This window comes from Ursus maritimus, unplaced genomic scaffold, assembly GCF_017311325.1.
Source record: "Ursus maritimus isolate PB19 unplaced genomic scaffold, ASM1731132v1 scaffold_18, whole genome shotgun sequence".
Classification (NCBI taxonomy): domain Eukaryota; kingdom Metazoa; phylum Chordata; class Mammalia; order Carnivora; family Ursidae; genus Ursus; species Ursus maritimus.
Window position 1 is genome coordinate 16,485,967 of NW_024424230.1, and position 21,851 is coordinate 16,507,817.

At 44.1% G+C, this 21,851-nt stretch overlaps 1 protein-coding gene across 5 annotated transcripts in view; it reads right to left on the minus strand.

Annotated features, from left to right (window-relative positions):
- Window positions 1–10,392: 10,392 nt before the first annotated feature.
- Window positions 10,393–21,851, minus strand: part of MALT1 (MALT1 paracaspase) — a 94,558-nt gene continuing 83,099 nt past the window's right edge. For all 5 annotated transcript variants that reach the window (XM_040632475.1, XM_040632473.1, XM_040632474.1 and 2 more), the window contains 5 exons: window positions 21,689–21,816; window positions 19,131–19,280; window positions 16,810–16,967; window positions 15,159–15,284; window positions 10,393–14,305 (listed from right to left, as the gene is read on the minus strand). In XM_040632475.1, coding sequence (XP_040488409.1) covers window positions 13,865–14,305; window positions 15,159–15,284; window positions 16,810–16,967; window positions 19,131–19,280; window positions 21,689–21,816 — 1,003 coding nt within the window. In that variant the 3' untranslated portion in view covers window positions 10,393–13,864. The remainder of the gene's footprint in view (window positions 14,306–15,158; window positions 15,285–16,809; window positions 16,968–19,130; window positions 19,281–21,688; window positions 21,817–21,851) is intronic.

Sequence of the window (21,851 nt, forward strand, 5' to 3'; positions counted from 1 at the left end):
AGGGCCAAAACGCATTTCAAAATACCAAGCACAGGAAAATAGACCATCATTCCTGATTTCCTGTTCTGCTTTTTCTCTCGGCCTTTCGGATCCAGGGCTCACACAACCTCCCGGGGCTGTCTCCCGGCCAGGTTCTCCTGGGCAGCGGAGTCAAGAATGAAGAAGGGACAGGTGCGGACGGTCCTCCTCAGGCAGCACTTCTCAAGAAGTGTGGGAGTGATAAAACATTCCGGATTTTCTCTGGTCCTTTGGTGACATTATCTTCCCACTGAGGCACGTGGCGGAAAGAGGGGGCGTGACCAGTGAGCGGATGTGTGAAGGTCGCTGGGGTTGCACTGATGACTCTTATTAAAGTTTTTATGTGGATATTTACCAATCAACGTGGACAGATGTAGGTCAGCACTAGTCATCAGGACCAGTGACTCTGGCATTGTTCCAAGACACGGGGCACTCACCCTTCCACCCATTTCCGAGCTCCCCCAGGGCAGGAATGCCCCCAGCCGACCTCCTGGCCATCCTCCAGCCCCCAGCGCTGTGCTGGTCAAAGAGGGGGTCCTAGGGCCGGTGTGCAGGTCCAGATCCAGGCTCCATCACTCACTTCCTCTGTGACCTCGAGCAGGTCAGCCTTGGGCTTCCGTTTAGTTCTCTGGAATTGATAATGGCACCTCCATTGCAAAGGCCTGAGAGGGAGAAGTCAGTCCGGTGCCAGGCTCACGGGAGATGCTGTCTAAATATTAGCCATTAGTGTTAGGGGTTCAAGTTCTGTCTTGTTCAGCTTTGCAGCTCATCAAAGGCCAAATATCTAAGGCATTTTACTGCTTATATTTTTTTTGTCCTAACTGATTCTCAGTTATACACTGTACAGATTATTTTCAAAGTGATATTTGAGAGGATTTTGAATGGCATTGGTCCCACTTCTGAACATGGGCTGGGATCCCTCTGGGGTACTCACTACACTTCGGGATCAGCTGCGCCTCCTGCGTGGCCAACGTACGGGGACGGCGTGGTGGGGGGCTTCGACGGAGATGTACCGGACAGGACACCCCCAGCCCCGGGGCCCGACGGCCTGAAAAGCCTCGCATACCCGCCTTGGCTTCCTTCCATATTTGTCTCAGCAAAATCTTTCTCCAGATCTCGGCCTTTTCTGTGGGGGTCACTCTCTGGGCCCCAGGCTCTGTTTATGAAAAGTCGCCGTAAAAATGAAGAGTGGGAACAATGTGAGTGCAGTGAACACTCCCGAACTGTTCACATTTAAAATGGTTAAGACGAGGGGAGCCTGGGTGGCTCGGTCCGTGTGAGGCGTCTGCCTTGGGCTCAGGTCATGATCCTGGGGTCCCGGGATCGAGCCCCATGTGTCAGGCTCCCTGCTTAGCAGGGAGCCTGCTTCTCTCTCTGCCCCTCACCCCTGCTCATGCTCTATCTCTCTCAAATAAATAAATAAAATCTTTAAAAGAAATAAAATGGTTAAGATGGTAAATTTTATGTTAGGTATATTGTACCACAATTAAAAAAAAATACAATCACTAAAAAAAAAAAATCCCAAAAAAGTGGAGTGGGAAAGACGGAAGGGCCTTCATTCTTGATTTGACAACCAGTTCTAGGAGGTTCACTGAGGTCCAGAGTCATGTCTTCCGAGGCGCCTTCTGTGAGCAATCCCCTCTTCTGTGAGGGGGCGTCAGAGCCCAGCTGGGACTGCGGGTTCTCTTGCTTCTGTACCCGATTCCTCCCAAGAGGGAATGCAGGTGGGCATTTGTTGACTTTCATAAAGCAGGAGCTTCCCCCGGAGGGTTCCGGGGCCATGTGACCACGCCCATGCCCAGGAGGGGGTGCTTCTGAGCATCTCTGCCCTTTCTGGTGCCAGGGTCGTGGGAGCAAGAGGACAGGACAGGAGAAGAACGCACTCTTGGCAAGGGCTTGGCTGAGCCTGGCTGCCAACTCTCCCTGGGCACAGCCTCTCCTCTTGCATTCCTGCGGCTGTCCGGCCCCCTCTGCCCCCCCTACTTCCTGTCACCCTACTAAGCCACCAGCTGGCTTGGGGAGGCCCTGAGCGCACGTGGAAGCTCTGGGTTATAAAAATGCGAAATTGCTTCCTCCTGCATCTTCCCACAGCGGATTAGGAAGGGCCCCATTGGCTCCCAAACCGGAGGGCCCAGGACAAACCCAAGCCTGTGCTGCCCTCTGCTGGGCATCCCTGCCCATGGCAGTCCCTGGTCTCAGAACCAGAGGGAAACCGAGGCAAGGCCGGCCCCAGAGAGCAAGGGCAGGCCCGCGAGGCCTGTGGAGAGCTGCAGACCTGAAAGGGACCCCTCATGCAGATTCTTGGCTGGTCCTGTCCCCCTGGACTTGGGGGTCCTGGCATGCCTCCCTGGTCCCACTCACCCCATATACAGGCTGGTGTTTTCAGCCCTGAGCCCGCTCCCCTGGGGGCTCAGGGAGATTCAACTACCCTCTGGGGTGGCTCTGGCTCTGAGCTTCCCTGAGGGTGCGGCTGCGCCCTGCTGCTTCCTCTGGGATGTGCCCTGTCACCAGCTTGTCTGTCCACCATTGCCACCTGCTCCTATTTTCTCTCCAGAACAGAGTTCTAGGTGCCATCCAACCCCATCTGGCAAGAGTCCCTCTCCTGCCTTCAGGCTGTTCCACCCACCCTGCAGCCAGTCTGAACGAATATGTGGCTTGGTCGTGCCACCCGTCTGACCTCCTGCAGTCTGCCAGCTGTCCAGAGGGCGATTCCAGAACAGCATGAAACACAAAGCCCTTTACCATCCAGTTCTGCCTTCCTTTCCTGTCCATGCTGGACACCAGCGTCCCCTCATCTTGTGTCCGACATCTTCTTGTCATTCAAACAAGAGGCAGCAAAGTGTCTGCAGCTGAGCCGCTGGGATTCCTACAGCACCTCCGTTTGCTAGTGCTCTGACCTTGCTGTTACCCCTCTTGCCTCAATTTCTGCATCTGTAAAATGGGGATAATAGTAATAGCATGCTTCATAGAGGTTCGTTTTTTTTTTTTTAAAGATTTTATTTATTTGAGAAAGAGAGAGAAAGCATGAGCAGGGAGAGGGGCCGAGGCAGAGGGAGGAGCAGGCTGCCTGCTAAGCAGGGAGCCCGACGTGGGGCTCGATCCCAGGACCCTGAGATCATGACCTGAGCCGAAGGCAGACGCTTAAATGACTGAGCCACCCAGGCACCCCCGTAGGGTTGTTGTTAACATGTAAACGATACAACATGTGTAAAGCACTTAGAAGTGTGTGTGGCACATAGTGGGCACCTTATAAGAGCTGGCCATCATTTGTTGAAAATCTTGGCAGAGTCAATCTGTCAACTCCCACTTCTGTTATCAATCCCGCTGCTCGAATATTCATGTAAGCCACTTACCCAGCTGCCTCCCATCTCCTGACTCCGGTGACTTCCACGTCCAATTTACTTAAACCGCCCACACTCATGACCACCAAGTCTGGACTTGGAACTCTTCAGAACCGTCTCTGAAATCTTACACTTCAGTCTTCCACCTTCTGGGAACACCCAGCCATCCTTCCAGCTTTCTTACTGAGCACTGTTTTCAAACCTGCTGGCTTCCTCCCCAGGTGACCCTGGTGTTTGCCTCCTCTTCTTTCAGCCCGTCAGATCTTCCCAGCTTTTACAAATTTCCCTGCCGAGTTGTTTTTTTTCTTTTTTGAAGATTTTATTTATTTGAGAGAGAGAGCACGAGCAGGGGAGGGACAGAGGGAGAGGGACAAGCAGACAAGAATAATTTGTTAAAAAGAGAGACTGTTGATGTAGGAGAGAAGGGTTACCCAAAGAAATGAAATCTGGTGGAGGAAAATAAGGGGCAGGACCCCGAGGATCTGTGGGGGGGATTAGACAGGAGGAGGTCATGCAGGGAACTACGGGTGTAGATGTGGGTATGCTAGTGATGGCTGTGGTGGCTTCCATTGTCTCAGGGAGGGCGGAGGCCAGGCTCCCAGCCAAGAGGGAGAGGGTGGCAGGAGGACCGAGGGTCTTCAGAGAGAGAAAATATGTGTGGAAGGCAGTTAGGGTTGAGTTTTGCCAGTTGAACAAATGGAGGGCCAGGGGACAGAGGGGGTGGTTGGTGTTTGCGAGAGTCATAGTAGAAGGAACTGGAGTATCCAGGTTAGGCAAGAAAGTAAGTTAAGTCAAGAGAGGCTGGGAATGAAGTTAGGGCTCCCCCCGCCCAGGTGAGCAATATGGATTCGGCTGAATAGTTACTGTCGAGGGGACACCCGGGGAGATGAGCGAACACAGAGGAGTTTGGAGCAGAAGGGGACGGTTTAAATTGCTTTCTGGGTGGCAGATCGGGGTAGCTCCGGGAGGTGTGGGTCCAGTTGCAGGAAATGGTGTCTGTTGATGAGTCAAGGAAAGGAGAGGAAATTTGCTGGCGGGGCCATCAACGGGGAGCTGACTTTCCTGAGAAAGATGACAGGGCACGGGCAGAGCTGAGGCTTCGGGACAAGTGCCAAAGGCTTCACCCTGTGTTTCAAGATGGGGTGGGGGCAAGAACGCACTGTTTAAGAATGGTTTCTTACAAACACTTCTGTCTCCGGTTTTGAGATGCCCAGGTGTTCCCGTTTCACCTGAGGTAGCAAACAGCTCTGGGGCGGGAGGGGGCGCACTTCTCTCTGCGGCCAGGAGGGGGCGCAGGAGACTGCAGCCCAAGAGTGACTCTAGGGAAGGCTCTGGAAAACAAAGTGGGCGCTGCTCAGGAAGCGCTGGGCGTCCTCTGCCATCAGAGTCCTTCCAAAGCCAGGTGGGGCCGGAGCCATCTGAGGGTTGGTTCGCTTGTGAGCTGCCCTTCTGTATTAGTTTCCTAATCAATTCACTTGCTCGGTGACTTAGAACAAAAGACGTTTATAGTCTCACAGCGCTGAAGGCCAGAAATCCAAAATTTAGTATTACTAAGCAGAAGTGAGGTCTTGGCAGGGCCATGCTCCCTTGGAAGTTTCTAGGGAGCAATCCTGCCTTGCCTTTTGAGCTTGAGGTCCTGCAGGTATCCTGGCTTCTCGCTGTGGCTCCCCATCCCAGCCTCCATGCTCACATGGCCTCCTCTGTGTCCATGTCTTCTCCTTGTCCGGCTCTTATAAAGACTCCTAGCACTGGATTTAGGGTTCACCCGAATCCAGGGTGATCTTGGGTCCAGATCCTTAATTACACCTGCTAAGACCCTTTTCACAAATAGGGTCACGGTTACAGGTTCCGGGGGTTAGAAGGTAGAGATATCTTGTTTGGGGTCACCATTCACCCCCACTATAACTGTTTTTTTTCCCTAAGATTTTATTTATTTGACACAGAGAGAAAGAGCACAAGCAGGGGGAGCTGAGAGGGGAGGGAGAAGCAGGCTCCCCACTGAGCAGAGGGCCCAACACAGGGCTGTACCTCAGGACCCCGGGGTTATGACCTGAGCGGAAGGCAGATGCTTAACCGACTGAGCCACCCAGGCGCCCCATCCCACTATACCTTTCTGTTCTCTCTAGTTAAATAACCCAATGGGTGGCCCACGTTTTCTTTTGGTGACAATGTTAGTTACTGAGTTTCTACAGTAGGCTGGCCCACGCTGAGGGCTTTCCTGGGATACCTTATTTACTGCTCACAAGTACCCCCAGGACAGAGAGTACTGTCTGCACACGAGAACATGGAGGCTTTCAGACGTGGTGGGTAAGCTGCAGAGCCGGGCTTCCGACCAGGGCGCTGACCTCTTGATCCCATGCTGCCTCTTTTTTCTTGGCGGGATCTCATTTCTACGGAGAAGTTTCCTGCAGCTAGAAGTTAGAAGAATTCCAGTAGCTAAAGAAATCCGAAGTCTTGTACTACAGTATGGAGACAACTGGGAACGTCAGTTCACGGCGTAAACACAGTAACTCTTGGAGCCTGAGGCGTCACCAGCAGGTTACAGAGGATGGAGGAGAAGGCAGAACATCAGAACCAGCACAAACTGACCTCAGTGGCGAACCTGACTTCCCACTACCAGGTGCTGAAGGTCCTGGACCTGAGCGAGGGGTGTGGCAGCAAGGTGACGACGCTTGGGAGGAGAAGGCAGCCCACCGGCCCCCAGAGTGCCCGCGGAGCGCGTCGGCCACCACCGCACGGGAGCGCGGGTGGCGCACAGCTGCACCGGGCGGGCGGCTCACGCTCAGGCGCAGGGAGGAGCATGGGTGAAGCTGTGGGTGCAGGGCTGCCAGGGGGTGCTTCTCCAGTCCCTCCACCGCGGGTGGTGCCTGCTCCACGGGCTCCTGCGCCCTGTGCTTCGGTTACTGCCCCGCTCGCGGGTGTGGGACCGGCGGGGGTCGCGCGCCCTGCTGGTCCTGGGTCCGCGGCTGAGTCCTCGGGTGCCTCCGCTCGCCGGCAAGCACAGGGTTTCTGCGAAGCCCTCTCCCTTCGGGGCCTGCGGACCCATCCCTGCTGATTCTTTTTCTACTGTGTTGGGAAAACAGCAAGTTTAAGTTACCAAATTCAAGATGCTATTCCTTCTGTTTTCAAAGTAGGACAGTTTCTTGCAAACTTAGCGACTTGTATCTCTTAGATACAATATTTGATGCTCCATCAAATACGAACAGTTACCGTCGTGCCTCTTCTGCACTGACTGAGCATTTACGATAGTGATTGTGTGTCTCCTCATCACTGGGTAATTAGCAGCCGCACTGGGGAGTTACAATGGGCTCTGGTGTGGATTTGAGTCGTGCTGCTACCCAAGGGGAATTAGCATCTGAATTTAGCCTAATGGTTTCCTCATCTGGAAGTTGCAAGCTGTTGAGAGTTAAATGAGACTGTGTGCAAAATGATTGTAGTAGCGTGTAGAGTGTGAACCCCCCCTCAAAGCTTGCTTTCCTTCCTTTGCATAAACGTGTGCACCTGAGGCTCCCATGTATTCATTCGATAGTGTCGATGAACCACTTACTCCACAAAATAGTGGAAGCAAGCTGCCTTTAAAAAGGTCAGTTTGGAGGAAAAAAATCAAAAAGTCAGTTTGGGGGTGGAATCGTGAATAGGAAAGGAAATAGTTTGCCCACAGTGGTGTTTCTTGCAATGTATGCAAAGTAATCCAAAATTATTTTAAAAGATGTGATTAGCCTTCAAACTCACTTGCAGATGTTCACTTCCCGCCATGATGTAATGACAGGACTGGATTCACTCTCCCACCTTCAACAACTAGAAAGCCAGACACAAAGTACGAAAGGATAGTTTTTAGACATCACAGGTTGCGATCTGCGAGAGAAGGGAAAGATGTTTTAGACATCACAGGTTGCGATCTGCGAGAGAAGGGAAAGATGAGGGAAGTATTGTTCTTCTGGGTTTGGGCTACAGCAGAGGGAGGTTCTGGAATCCTGTCTCATCCAGACAGTTGTACCGCGGTTATGTAGGAGAATGTTCCTGTTTTTCAGCAGTACACACTTAAGTATTTATTTAGGGGCCAAAAGTAACAGTTTTGAACAGCTCAGGAAAAATATCATTTGTAGATGTATGTAGATATACATACAAACATATATATATATGTAATATGTATACACACACATACATACATACACACATTTATGAGACAAAATGGTAACATGGAAAAATGTTAACATAGGGAACCAGGGGGAAGGGAATATGGGAATGCTTTGCGTTGGTTTTGAAATTGTTCTCTAAGTTTGGAAGTGTTTCAAAATTAAAAAAAAATAGTCAAAGCCTGGTGCCAGCAACTTCTTTTTTTTTTTTTTTTAAGATTTTATTTATTTATTTGACAGAGATAGAGACAGCCAGCGAGAGAGGGAACACAAGCAGGGGGAGTGGGAGAGGAAGAAGCAGGCTCAGAGCGGAGGAGCCTGATGTGGGGCTTGATCCCATGATGCCGGGATCACACCCTGAGCCGAAGGCAGACGCTTAACCGCTGTGCCACCCAGGTGCCCCATGGTGCCAGCAACTTCTTAATGCAGGAATACGCAGCCAACCATTTCTACTACTTAAATGCTGTCCCACAAAACTCAAACATGATGCAAAAAAACTGAGAATTGCTTCAGACTTGTGGTAGTGACTTTAGACAGCTTCTCTGTACCAGGTAGAATGAAAAGTACTGAAGTTTAGCATATTTACATTATAAAATGCATATATCTATATGTGCAAATTATCCAACAGCTGTTTCCTGTATAAAAACTGGAAAATCCAGGTAAGCAAAGACAAATAATCCCAGCAGAGAAACACTGCTAATCAATTGTCTTTGTGTGTAGACATAATGTACTTTATACTAGTAACTGGTTACGTTAAATTTCCATGCTTTTGAAAAGTGATTTTGGGGTGAACGACGTTCACTTGCCACTTGTTTTTAAACATTTTTTAATTCTTAATTTTTTTTTATTTTTTTAAAAGATTTTTTAAAAATTTATTTATTCGACAGAGAGAGACAGCCAGCGAGAGAGGGAACACAAGCAGGGGGAGTGGGAGAGGAAGAAGCAGGCTCCCAGCGGAAGAGACCGATGTGGGGCTCGATCCCAGAACGCCGGGATCAAGCCCTGAGCCGAAGGCAGACGCTCAACCGCTGTGCCACCCAGGCGCCCCTAATTCTTAATTTTTTTTTAAAGTAAGCTATACACCCAACGTGGGGCTTGAACTCACGACCCCAAGGTCAAGAGTTGCATGTTCTGCCCACTGAGCCAGCCACCGCCCCAACTGTAACTTTTTTCAGAAGGCAATACTAGGTTGCCAGTACTATTAAGAGTACTTCGTAGGAAGCACCTTAGTAACGGATAATACACACCATACTGTGTGCGTACTGACTGGTATGGTTTTGAGAAAACCAGATTTGAAGGATGATGACCCTTTTCAAAGAGCAGTCTCTTCAAAGCACTTACCGTCTCAGTACTCAGCCCTGTGAAGTATTAGAAGCCCCCCGATGTCATAACCTCATTCCCATTCTACAGGTGAGGACATACACGCACAGAGCTGCAGGCCACACTTCAAGCCACACTAATGCTGGCTGGTGAAACGAGCAGACTGCTCCTTCATCACATCACACTGTGTCTGACGCCAAAGTATTTTTAATGCTGCCGAATTGCAAAAGAATTAAATACATTTATACAAACCTTCTCATGTTCTGGGTATCTTTTTCTTTACTAATTAATATTTTATCAGTATGAGAAATAGGTCATATAATTCAAGGGAAAGTACTAAAAATATATATTTTAGTTAGGCCTGGATAAAATTCACAATGTCAAAATAGAAAAACAGGTTGAAATGGCACTAATATATAAATTAAAAAAATTATTTATTGAAAGTTATTTGAAAAAAATTATTTGAGAGAGTGAGCGAACGAGCAGGAGGGTCAGAGAGAAGGGGAGAGAGAACCTCAACTGACTCCACACTGAGCGCAGAGCCCAGTGCAGGGCTTGATCTCAAGACCCTGAGCCAAAACCAAGGGTCAGATGCTTAACCAACCACACCACCCAGGCGCCCCTAAAAGTCATGTGTAAATCCTGAGTGTTTGGTATCAGTTAACACTTAAAAGCAATGATGGTATATAAATACTGGGGAGGGGGGGGCGCCTGGATGGCTCAGTAGGTGAGGCGTCTGCCTTCGGCTCAGGTCATGATCCCAGGGTCCTTGGATCAAGCCCCGTGGTCGGTCTCCCAGCCCGAAGCCTGCTTCTCCCTCTCTCCCTCTGCCCCTCCTCAACCCTCCCTGCTCCTGCTCTCTCGCAATCTCTCTCAAATAAATAAATAAAATCTCTAAAAAAAAAAATACTAGGGGAATGCTCAAATAAGAGGAAACAATTTAAAATTTATGAGGCCTTTTGTTAAAAAAAAATCAGATCTAATCCTGATATTAAACTTGTGCCGATCTATGTATCAACGTATCAAAAATTATCCGAGCTGTGGCTACATGATTGGATTTCCTGAGTCCAACAATCACAAACAGTTTGACTACCAAAGAGACCACCCATGGTTGCTTTTGTGTGCAAGTTAAGAGGTATGAAAAGTAATAAACACCAGGGAAAAAGGAAAGGTCTACTGTCCCTTTTCTGTGTGAGTATCCTTCAAAGACTTTCTTTCTCAAGGCTGTGATATATTTGACCTGTTCGCCCTTAGATGGATACCACTTTCATGTTTTATATTTGATGATCCATGTGTTAACTTTTTCAAATTAGAAAACATGAAACTTATAATTGCTAACTTTAGAATTTTTTGTTACTTTTCAGAAAATACCGTATCCCTTCCCCAGAATCAAATATGAGCTTTCAATTTAGGTGAACCTTTACAATCCTCATCTCTTCCTCCCATTGTAATTGGTATCAGTGGGTTACCCTTCCTAAGTTCTACTGACATATAAAATCCTCTGCTAACGTTATAAAGCAACTGGCAAAAGAAGTCAACTAAAATAAAAGCATGGCTGATAGAAGAGAAAAAAAATACACAATTGTTATTTTATTAAAAATTTTTTTAACACAACTGTTATTTTAAAAAGTTTTAAAATTATAAATACATGCTTAAAAAAATTCAAATATACAGAATGAACAGCTGCACAGTTGAATATGGAAGCCACTAGCTGTATGTCCATTGCTTTATTACCACACAGGGCTGGAGGCTGGCACACCCCGAGTGCACACACACAACATTTCCATCATCACAGCAGGCCGTTGGACAGCAGTAACCATAATTAAGCACTAGTATATAAATGGCTTATTATTAAAAAAAAAATGGCTTATTATTATAGACGTTCTGCATATGCTCTGGATACAAGTACCTTACCAGACATAATTTTCAAAAACGTTCTCCCATTCTGTGGGTTTTTTCACTTTTTTGATGGTGTTCTTTAAAACATAAAAGTTCATTCTAAAGAAGTCCAATTTATTTTTTTCCTTGTTGCTTGTGCATTTGGTGTTGTATATGTTCAGAAACCATTGCTTAGTCCAAGGTCACAAAGATTTGCTTGTATGTTTTCTTGTCGGTTTTACAGTTGTAGCTCTTGTATTTAGATAGATGACCCATCGTGGGTTGAAATCTGTACATGGTGTAAGGAGGGGCATCCTTTAGCACGTGGCTAGACAGTTGTCCTAGGACTCTCTGTTGAAAAGATTACCCTTTCTTATTGAATACTTTGGCACTCGTGTCAAAAATCGATTGATTATAAACATTTTAGGCTTATTTCTGGATTCTCAGTTTTATTTTATATTCCCTCAATCTATCTTTCTGCCAGTATCACACTGTCCTGGTTACTGTAGCTCTGTAGTTAAGTTTTGAAATTGGTTAAGTGTGAATCTTCCAACTTTGTTCTTTTTCAATACTGTTTTGGCTTTTGTATTTTCCATGTGAATTTTACTAGTTTGCATTTCTGTATGAATTTTATCGGTTTGCCAATTTTTGCAAACAAGTCAGCTGGGATTTTGACAGGAACTGCAGTGACCCCGTGAAGCAATTTCGGGAGCATTTTCATCTTAACAATGTAAAGTCTTCCAATCCATGAACGATGTACTTCCATTTATTTAGGTCTTCTTTAATTTCAACAATGTTGGGTAGTTTTTATTCATCTTGATGTTATTGTAAATAAATTTTTAACAAATCTCAATTTCAGAACATTCACTGCTGACAGAAATCAAACCGATCTTGGTATATTGATCTTGTGTCTATCCTGCAGCCTGAACTCAATTAGAAATTTTTAAATGAATTTCTTAGAATTTTTATCTAATAAGATTATGCCATCTGTGAATACATAGTTTTACTTCTTTCCCAGTATGGTTGACTTCTATTTCTTTTTCTTGCCTAATTGCCCTGGCTCAAGTACAATGTTGACTAGAAGGGGTGAGAGGGAACATCTTTGTCTCATTCCTGATTCTGGGGGCAAAGACATTCAGCAGTCAGTCTGTTGCCATAATGATGTTAGGTGTGGGCTTTTTGTAGATGCTCCTTATCACCCACATATTGAGGAATTTCCAGTTTATTCCTAGTTTGTTAAGTATTTTTATCATGAAAGGGTACTGAATTTTATCAAAGTTCTTTCTGCAACTGTTAAGACACTTAAGTCAATGTAATAGTTTTGTCCTTTATGAACGTGGGACAGTTGATCCTCATTATTTATGAGTCTGTATTTGTGAATTTACCAACTTATTTGTAAAATTTGTTTGTAATCCCCAAATCAAAACTGTCACCACTTTTATGATCACTCATAGATATGTGCAGACCCACGAAAATTTTGAGTTTCCCGATATGCATGTTCCAGCAGGGGTGAACAAGGTAATGCTTTGCCTTCCTGTTTCAGCTCCCCCCCACCCCCCTCCCGCCCCGACATGACCAGAAGATAAGGGGGCAGGGCCAGGGCTGTATAACCTCTGGCTCTGGGGCCAGCTGGATGGGTATGAATCCCAACTCTGGCAGTTATTAGTGGGGTGGCCTCAGGAAGGTCACTTAATGTTTCCGAACCTCATTTTCCCTTTTGTAAAATAAAACAGTATATCAGGATAAACTGTCTTCAGGATTTAAGATTATAATCTATTTGAGATATGAATGCACACACACACATTACTCCTAGGAGCAATGGCTTTGCATTCACTAGTTCAGTATTCACAGTGACTTCCTAGACTATTGTGAATAATGAGAATCATCTGCATATGACATTGATTTTTGGATGTTAACAAACCTTGCATTCCTGGGGTAAATCTTACTCGGTCATGGTGTATAATCCTTTTTATATGTTGCTAGACTCAGTTTGCTAGTATTTTGTTGATGACTTTTGAGTCTCTATTCATAACAGATACTGATCTGTTGTTTTCTTGTGACGTCTTCACCTGGTTTTGTATCAGGGTAATACTGGCTTCATAAAATGAATTGGGAATTGTTCTCTCTCCTTCCATTTTTGGGGAGAGTTTGCGAAGGACTGGTGCTAATTCTTTAAATATTTGGTAAAATACAGCAGTGAAGCCATCTGGGCCTCGTATTTCTTTTGTGGAATGTTTTAAAATTACTAATTCAATATTTTTGTTATTGGCAGTTGCCTTTTTAACATGCTTTAGGGAGGACAAAAGGTGGTAAGATTATCTAAGGCCAGTAAAATTCATTAAGAAAATGTTATCAAGGAAGGCATATCCGGTGTTTGCAGGATTCACAAAGCAGCTGCCCAGATTACCCAGTAGCAGGCTTATCCTGCTGTCTTGTCCAGTAGAGACAAACATTTCCTCACCTCTCCATGTGCTTTCATGACCTTAGGAACAAGACACTTCAGCCTGTTCTACAACAGATTTATACATAAATGTCTTAACTGACACTTGCAGTAAAGTCCTATAATCATAAATTCAAGTTTGTACATTCCTAGATTATATACAAGACATGCATATTTACATATTACCTTTAAATCTATCTACAAACATAATCCCTGTCTCAGAACCTGTCAGGAAGGCAGTGTGTAGTGGAATAAACACTGAAGAGAAGTCTGGAGGTCTCAGTTCTGCGGCCGGCTCTAGCGTAAACAAGATCCCTCAATCTGCTTCTCCCACTGATGAAACCAGGTTAAGCCTGATGATCACCAAGGTTTTTTTTCCTGATTCTAAAAATACAATGACTTACTCCGCAATGCCATTCCCATTGTTCTTACTTCAGAATGCTCAAAACGAAAATATTTTTGTTATAAACACATAAACATTTACACATGCATCCTTCATTCTTACAGAACAAATCAACCAATCCGCCAACCCTTAGAAGAGAACAAAGAGGAAGTCTGCGGGTAAATGATGTAATTCCAACACCTCGAAGTCCTGGGTTTGCCATGAAATACCCTTACTGAACTTCTCTCCGTACGAATTCATATTTGCTTTTTCATAACGCCTCCCTTCATGTCAGTTCTGCTGCACAGGAGGCATCTAGTACTTATGATAACTTCCAGAAACCAGGAGGTCACTTTTCAGAAATCCGGAGCCCCTCAGCAAGACTGAATGGCATGTCGTCAGTTGTCTCCACCGGCACGTTGCTCCTACCAAACTGGCATGGGTAATGGTGGGCGTGGTGACTCGAAATAAATGCATCTGCCATCCGGCTGCAGCGACAGCCGTCCGACGGCAAGACGTTACTGGAGGTACCAAGGTGTGAATGGTAAACGCCGTGGAACGAGTCTTGAGAGGAGTGGTAATGGCTGGCTCCTGCTGAGGTGGACGCCGAGCTCTGGTAAGGGCCGTTACACATAACACAAGTCTGGAAGCAAGTCTTCCTTCCCAAACCTCGGTGAATGTCCAGCTTGGCAATGAGGGGTTTCCCAACATTCACCTCCTGCTTCTCCTCGACGGTATCGTCCAATCCTGAGTACTGGTACGACAGGCAGACTGTGAAGATCAGATGTTCCTGAAAAGGAAAAGAACTACTTTCATCAACTGTGAAAGCACATCGACCCTAGAGTATTACTGATGTATACACACACACCCACACATACACACGATCACACAACAGCAACAGCCACTCCCTCTCCCCTTTCCCAGGTTCCAAATCCTCAAGGCTCATTTACACGTTCCCCACACTCAGAAAGGCCAGCTGTAATCACTGCCCTTCCCCTCCTTCAGTACTTTGAACTGGCAAATTCTAGTTCTGACAGTAGCCAGAATCACAGCGATCCTGTACTGTATTCCGGATGAACGGGTTAAAGGCATTTTCCAAGCAGTGGGGCTGGGGAAACTTATCCTTCCCTATTAGTGGAGATGGAGAATGATCCTTTAATGAAAAAACTTGGCTTTACACCTAGGCCGAGAGTTTGGCTGTTTTAAAAAACATGAAATAATAATCCACCGTCCTAGATGGAGAAGTGTAACTGAATCAGATCACAGGGTTATTTCAAAGACAAAGGAGACTGTAGGTGGATTGGCTATGAACAGGGTGACAACAGTCTGTCTGTTGTTCCCTAACTAGGAAATGATTATTTGAAGACGCGAAGGTACGTAAAAGCAGACTCTGCTCTCTATCCCCAACTGTTCGACTGTGGAGAGAAATCGCATACGCTCTCACACAAGACTCCTCAGGCCGTTTCCAGGGACGGAACAGAATACGACAGGGGTGACTGAGGAGACTCCCTCTGTATCACTTACCTCTACTTCAACTTAATACCCAATGAAGCAGCTCACCTACAAACTAACGCAACTGTCACAGGCCAAAAGGAATTTTCACTTTCATAAAGTTCGTAGCTAAAAACAGGAAAAGTAAAAACCTTTAACTTCTGCAGCGAGCTGAGCCTAGTGTAGAGACAGTGCTTGGGAAGGTCCTTGGACACCAAATAGCTGCCAGTTTCTTCAGGCGTCCCTTTATTTGCATCTTTCGGATCAATATCTAAGTCCTGTGAAAATCAGCGGACGTTACTAATGAAATCAGTCAGAGTCACAGCATTGTCTATGACAATAAAATATTTTTTTGGGAAGATTTTGTTTATTTCAGAGAGAGAGTGAGAAAGAGAGAGAATGGGTGGGGGAAGGACAGAGAGAGGGAGAAGCAGACTCCCCTCTGAGTGGGGAGCCCGTTGCCGGGCTTGATCCCTGGACCCCGGGATCATGACCTGAGCTGAAGGCAGACGGCTCAATGACGGAGCCACCCAGGCGCCCCATGACAGTAAAATATCTTAACAGGTTCTGCTCTCTTATGAATTTTGGCCTGAGTAGGTAAGCTCTTAGCTAGGACTAAAAAAATAATAAAAACAACATTCTTGAGTAAAACAGGAATTTTAAATCTGCACAGATACACTTAAAAAGTTAGCTCTGCAAGGACAGTTACTTTCTTTCTTTCTTTCTTTTTTTTTTTAAAGATTTTTTATTTATTTATTCGACAGAGACAGAGACAGCCAGCGAGAGAGGGAACACAAGCAGGGGGAGTGGAAGAGGAAGAAGCAGGCTCCTAGAGGAGGAGCCTGACGTGGGGCTCGAACCCGGAACGCCGGGATCACGCCCTGAGCCGAAGGCAGACGCTTTAACCGCAGTGCCACCCAGGCGCCCCGGGACAGTTACTGTCAAACCATCCCTACGAACACTTCTTAACCCACTCAAGCCTCCTTTTAAGTTCCAGCCCCGTTAGAGTGTGAGCTCCTGGACTCTCTCCTTGCTCACTCATCACATTTGGGAAGGTGCGGGGGGATTTATAGGATACGTATATTTAAAAAGAGTAAATGGACATATACAGGCAGCCCTTCCCTTTTTCTTCTCTAAGAGCCAACCCCTGGCTAAGAGCGGGAGATCTGTTCTGGAACTTTAGAGAGAAGGCCTCAGGCTCTGCCCTGCCCAATGCCCAGGAGGCCCATCCGAGTCCAGCGCTGTTATGGCTGGTAGACAGACCTGTCTAATTCTGGGGTTCAGTGCTGGACCATTTGCTCTCACACTACGCAGTGTCCTCCATGAAGCCTTCATCAGTAGCAAAGGTGATGTTCTGGATTTGTCTTGCTCCTTGCTTACTTCTCAATTTACTACACTCACGTAGGAAAGCGGGGAACTATTTATTGGCTTCTTTAGGCCAACAGGAAATAAATATATCTTAATTTATGGAAAAACAGAATTAAATTTCTGTGCTTCCAATATACTACCATTTTATTTCTTCATATTTGATATCCTACTTAGGGTAAAGGAAATTAAAGGCTTCTTTCCTGGGTGAACTTTAGACATTCCTTAATTTGATGAATTTAGGGTATTATGGGGATTAGTTTTTAAATATTTTGACCATTGTTATTAAAATACAAGTAAGTATTTATATAAATGGAATATATATATATTCATATTTCCTTTAAATTTACCATCAACTTTAAGTTTCCAGATGTTTAGTCTTTAGTAAGTGAGGCTATACGGTGCTATTTTGAATAAAAGAAGAAAGGGGGTTCTTACAAGAGGGAAATCGGTGACGTAGGCGTCGCACATCAGCACGTCGGCTGGCTTGTGAACTATGCTTGTGTAGATTATCATGACGTTGGAGAACTCGGCGGCAAACCCTAACTGAATCTGAACGCCGCACTGAAATTTAAGACACATACTTTCTGGGAGTTCTGAAAAAGAACAAAAGCAACTTTCGAATAATCCCTTGAGGAGTGCTTGGTAAGTTTTCTGTTAAGCAACAGACAATTGTTCTTTATGAGGCAAAATACAGTGAGAGCTTTTGCTTTCGCCTAAAAATGTTCTATAACTAACACATTGTGCAAAGACACGCAAACACACAGGCATGCACTTAAAGAAAGTGGGGAAAAAAGGCCCCATATTCTGCTGGTCAAGCAAATAAAAATCTTTCATTTACTATTTCCTTACAGTTCTTGTCCCTCTGCATATGTAATTTTTACAGTGGTAATCAAAAGTATCCATATAATTGTAGATAAATTTTCACTGTTGCCTCAATCTTCATGAAAATGGTTTTTAATTAAGCATAATGTCACTGAATATTTGTTACTCTGAACAATTCCACTACTCCTGAATATCTAATATTTCTGGGTTTTATTATTTTTCTATCATAGTCAGTATTTCTTATATATATGTACTTAATGCTTTAGGATTATTAGATACAGCTGTTCGATGGTTCCTCACACATGTGACATTCTCCACTTATACAGAATATAAATAGATTTCACCGTAACATTTCCAAAATGAAGTAATATTAATTTTCAAAGTGTTTACCTAGTTGATGGGATTAAAAAGGAAAAACTACACTATCATAGTTTTAATTTTATTTTCTCTAATTACTGTTTAAGTTTACCATTTGCTATATTTGTTTCTTAATTAATGTATTCCCAATTGTGTCGGCTGAATTTGCATCCTTTGATGATTAATTGAGGGAGTCTTAATGTTTTTCCTTTTACCATTTTGCATGAGCTCTGTAACATAAAAAATACCAAATCTGTTATAAAAAAAAAAAAAGTGCTCTTTCCAGAAAAACTACTCCACATCTCTAGAGCCTGTTTGCCTTTGGTAAGGTGACATTAACCCATATCTAAAAGATAAGAAATAAGTATTATTTTAAGACCATAATCTTTTCATTATGTTTTAAATATTTAGGCCAAGAACTCTCCTGCAAATGCGGTTATGTTCTGAGTATCACGCATTTGCTCACTCAGCAACTATTTTACTGAACACCTACTATGTGCCAGGCATGGTTCAAAGTAATGAGCAAACAGAGAAAAATACCAGACCAGCCCAGCCCACGTCTAAAGTTTCTTTCTTTCTTTCTTTCTTTCTTTCTTTCTTTCTTTCTTTCTTTCTTTCCTTCCTTCCTTCCTTCCTTCCTTCCTTCCTTCCTTTCTTCTAATTGGAAGATCTAATTGGCTTTACTAGACAATCCATGAATTGGGCAGCATCTCATCCACCAAGTAAAGAGATGCTCCCTTAGTTTCATTTCATAAAAGGTTTTTTTACTGTTGATCTTTACCACCATAATTTTGTTATTGTTGTTATTTAGGGCTTTTTTAAAGGAAAAGAATCAATTTCAGTTACTTATCCAATTATCTGGAAAGCCAAAACGATATATTTATGGCATTTTATATTTTAATGTGTTTTAATATATGTACCTAAAAATATACCTTAGAGAACAGACTATTATGAAAAGAAACATACGGAAGCTCACCAAATACAATTTTCAATTATTTACAATAAGGGATTCACCATACAGATATTTGGGACTCAGAGCAAATCCCAAATCTTCATTTCAGTCAATAATTTAAACTTACCTTTTCACTAAGTCACACAGAATTACCAAAGGTAAGTAAGTTACAGATACGATTTCCACCTCACCTTCTCTTTTCTTGCTCACCGACTCACTGATTCAAGAGTCAAAGAGAGAGAACACTCCGCAATACTTACGAGCGTATAGTACTTACTGACCAGCAGCCTAGTCTCTTTACCGTGTGATCTCATTCAATAGAACAACCCCACCAAGCATTATTTCTTGTCCCCATTTAGAGATAACAAGTTTATCAAGTGGTAGAGACAGGATCGGAACCCAGGCCTGTCTGATTTTTCAAACAACACACTTCCAACTCACAATATAATAAAATCTAAGGGACAGTATATTAGATAAATTGTTTAGTTTTGGGTTTGCCCACCAGTCTAAACTATTTTCACTACAAAATTGAGAGGAAAACTATTTATTCAGGGGGATAAAAACCTCCCTCATGATTTAACACAGCAGATGACAGAAAACCCGCAAGAACCAGGCCCCACCGTACCGTGCGCTTTGGCCCACTGCAGATTCCGTACCAGAGACTCCGCAGAGTACGCGGTTCCCTGAATTGGGTCAGTAAGCGCTCTCTTTTCAGACAAGCTACTCCGAATCTCCAGAGCCTGTTTGCCTTTGGTAAGGTGACATTTACCCATATCTAAAAGATAAGAAATAAATATTAAGACCACAATCTTTTCATGTTTTAAATATTTAGGTCAAGAACTCTCCTGCAAATCCATTTATGTTCTCAGTATCACTCACTCACTTATAACTATTTTACTGAACAACTACTATGTGCCAGGCATGGTTCAAAGTAATGAGTAAACAGAGAAAAATATTGGGCCAGCCACTTCTGAAGACCCCCTTTTAGATTTTATCTTCTATAATTCTATTGTCATATCCATAATATTCTAAGCCTTAAAATTCATGAAGAACTGAAAGTATACTTCTTTCTTTCTTTTTTTTTTTTTTTTTTTTTTTTTAAAGTTTTTTTTAAAGATTTTTATTTATTTATTAGACAGAGATAGAGACAGCCAGCGAGAGGGAACACAAGCAGGGGAGTGGGAGAGGAAGAAGCAGGCTCATAGCGGAAGAGCCTGATGTGGGGCTCGATCCCATAACGCCGGGATCACGCCCTGAGCCGAAGGCAGACGCTTAACCGCTGTGCCACCCAGGCGCCCCTCTTTCTTTCTTTTTTAAAGATTTTTATTTATTTGAGAGAGAGAGAACAAGCGGAGGGGAGGGAAGGGCTGAGGGAGAGAGAGAGGCAGACTCCCCACTTAGCAGGAAGCCCGATGCAGGGTTGACTCCCAGGACTCTGAGACCATGACCTGAGCCGAAGGCGCTTAACCGACTGAGCCTCCCAGGCGCCCCTGAAAGTATATTTCTTTACTGAAAGGGTAGCCATGATAATTTTATGTCAATACTCTGTTGAGAAATACACGTATTTAGTAAACAAATGACTACTTCTCTATGAGAAAGGTAAGATAACACACCATCTTTACCTCAGATAGCTTTGTTTTTAAGAAAGGAAATAATGTGTTACAACCACTGATACGGCTAAAGCACCACCACTCCTCTCCCCCTACTCAAAATAACAACTATCCAATGCAGTATATATACTCCCATGCATATTTTATTTTTCACTCACACACAGGCATTGGTAAGTAGTTTATGCTTATGTCTTAGGCGCTTTTTTTTTTTAAAGATGTTATTTATTTATTTGAGAGAGAGACAGAGATAGTGATAGAAAGCATGAGCTGGGGAGAAAGCTGGGAGCCTGATGTGGGGTTTGATTCCAGGACCCTGGAATTATGACCTGAGCTGAAGGCAGACGCTTAATTGACTGAGTCACCCAGGCACCCCTAATGTTTTAGGTTTTGAGCTTAACAAAAATGTTATGCTATATGCATGCTCCATGATGTGTTTTGTTCAACATGTTTTAGGCAAAAACTTGTGACTATTGATAAATACCAATTTAAATTTACAAAGCCATATATGTCATGTTCTTTAATACGAACAAATTATAGTTTCTCTCACTTCTGTATATATTATTAATTATTAATAAATAAGATTATAAAGTAATAATATCTGGTCTTTGGTATGTAGTTACTTATCTGGAAAAAAAGAGGTAAAACTAAGATTCTTAAATAGAATAATCTCTTCTTAAATAGAAGCCAAATACAAAAACCAGATAAAAGCAGAACTTTTCCGGTTGAAGCAGGATGGCGGGAGGATGGCGGGAGGAGGTCAAAGCTCTGGCTGGCTGTGTTAAATGGGAAAGTGGTTAAGTCAGGTGATCCAGCTAAAAGATCTACACTGATAAAAACATGACCAGAAACAGAGGTGACTCATAGCTCTTAGTGAAACACTCGCATACCTTATGCTCCACCTGCCATCTTCGGAACACCCATGAAACTCCATTTCTCATGGGCTGGTCTGCAAAAGGATTGCCTTTTGGCATGGCTTCGAAATGGGATTTCAAAAAATACCTGGCAATCTACTGGTGTAGTAGGATACGTACTTGTTTGGCACCTGTCAGGAGCATAACATTATCCCGAGAAGGAAAGGGAACAGAAGGAAATGGAAGAAATGATGGTAGCCCTTTAGGGTCATGTCCTGAAAGCAGAATTTAAAAACCATTAGGTCCATCAAGAAAAAAATGAACCCAGCCTTTTCCACTAGAGTCTCGAAATTTCTGCAAAGTGGGATGTGTCTGATCCTGGGAGAGGATGCTCTCTGGACAAGTTTTTCTGCCAACAAGCCGACAGGGCCGCACCAGGCACGAGGCACAGAGACAAAGTACAGAGCTCTGAAGACGAAACTTCACTGATTTCAGTCTTGCCCAGGACCAGCCTTGCAGCTCGAGTCATGCTGCACAGAGGGCGCAAAGCTCAGTCACCAGGGAGAGGAGGAGGAAAGAAGGAATGAGACAGGAGTGTTGCTGAATGTTGTAGAAACAACTGTGTTATAAAAACAAATACTAACTCCAAACCTGCACAGTAACAGTAGGAATACAATAATTACCAGAGAACCGAGTAGCTTTCTCTCTATTTTTTATTTTACCTTCTGCAACTTCATCCAGTAACACAGTAATTTTCTTGTCTTCTAATAATCTATCTTTTAAAAACTTCATGAAAATTCCATTTGCCAACCCAGAATGCTGGATTTCAAAGGCTTCTGCTCCTTGACACCTTAAACACAGCAAAAAGACAGAAATTTTTAAAAA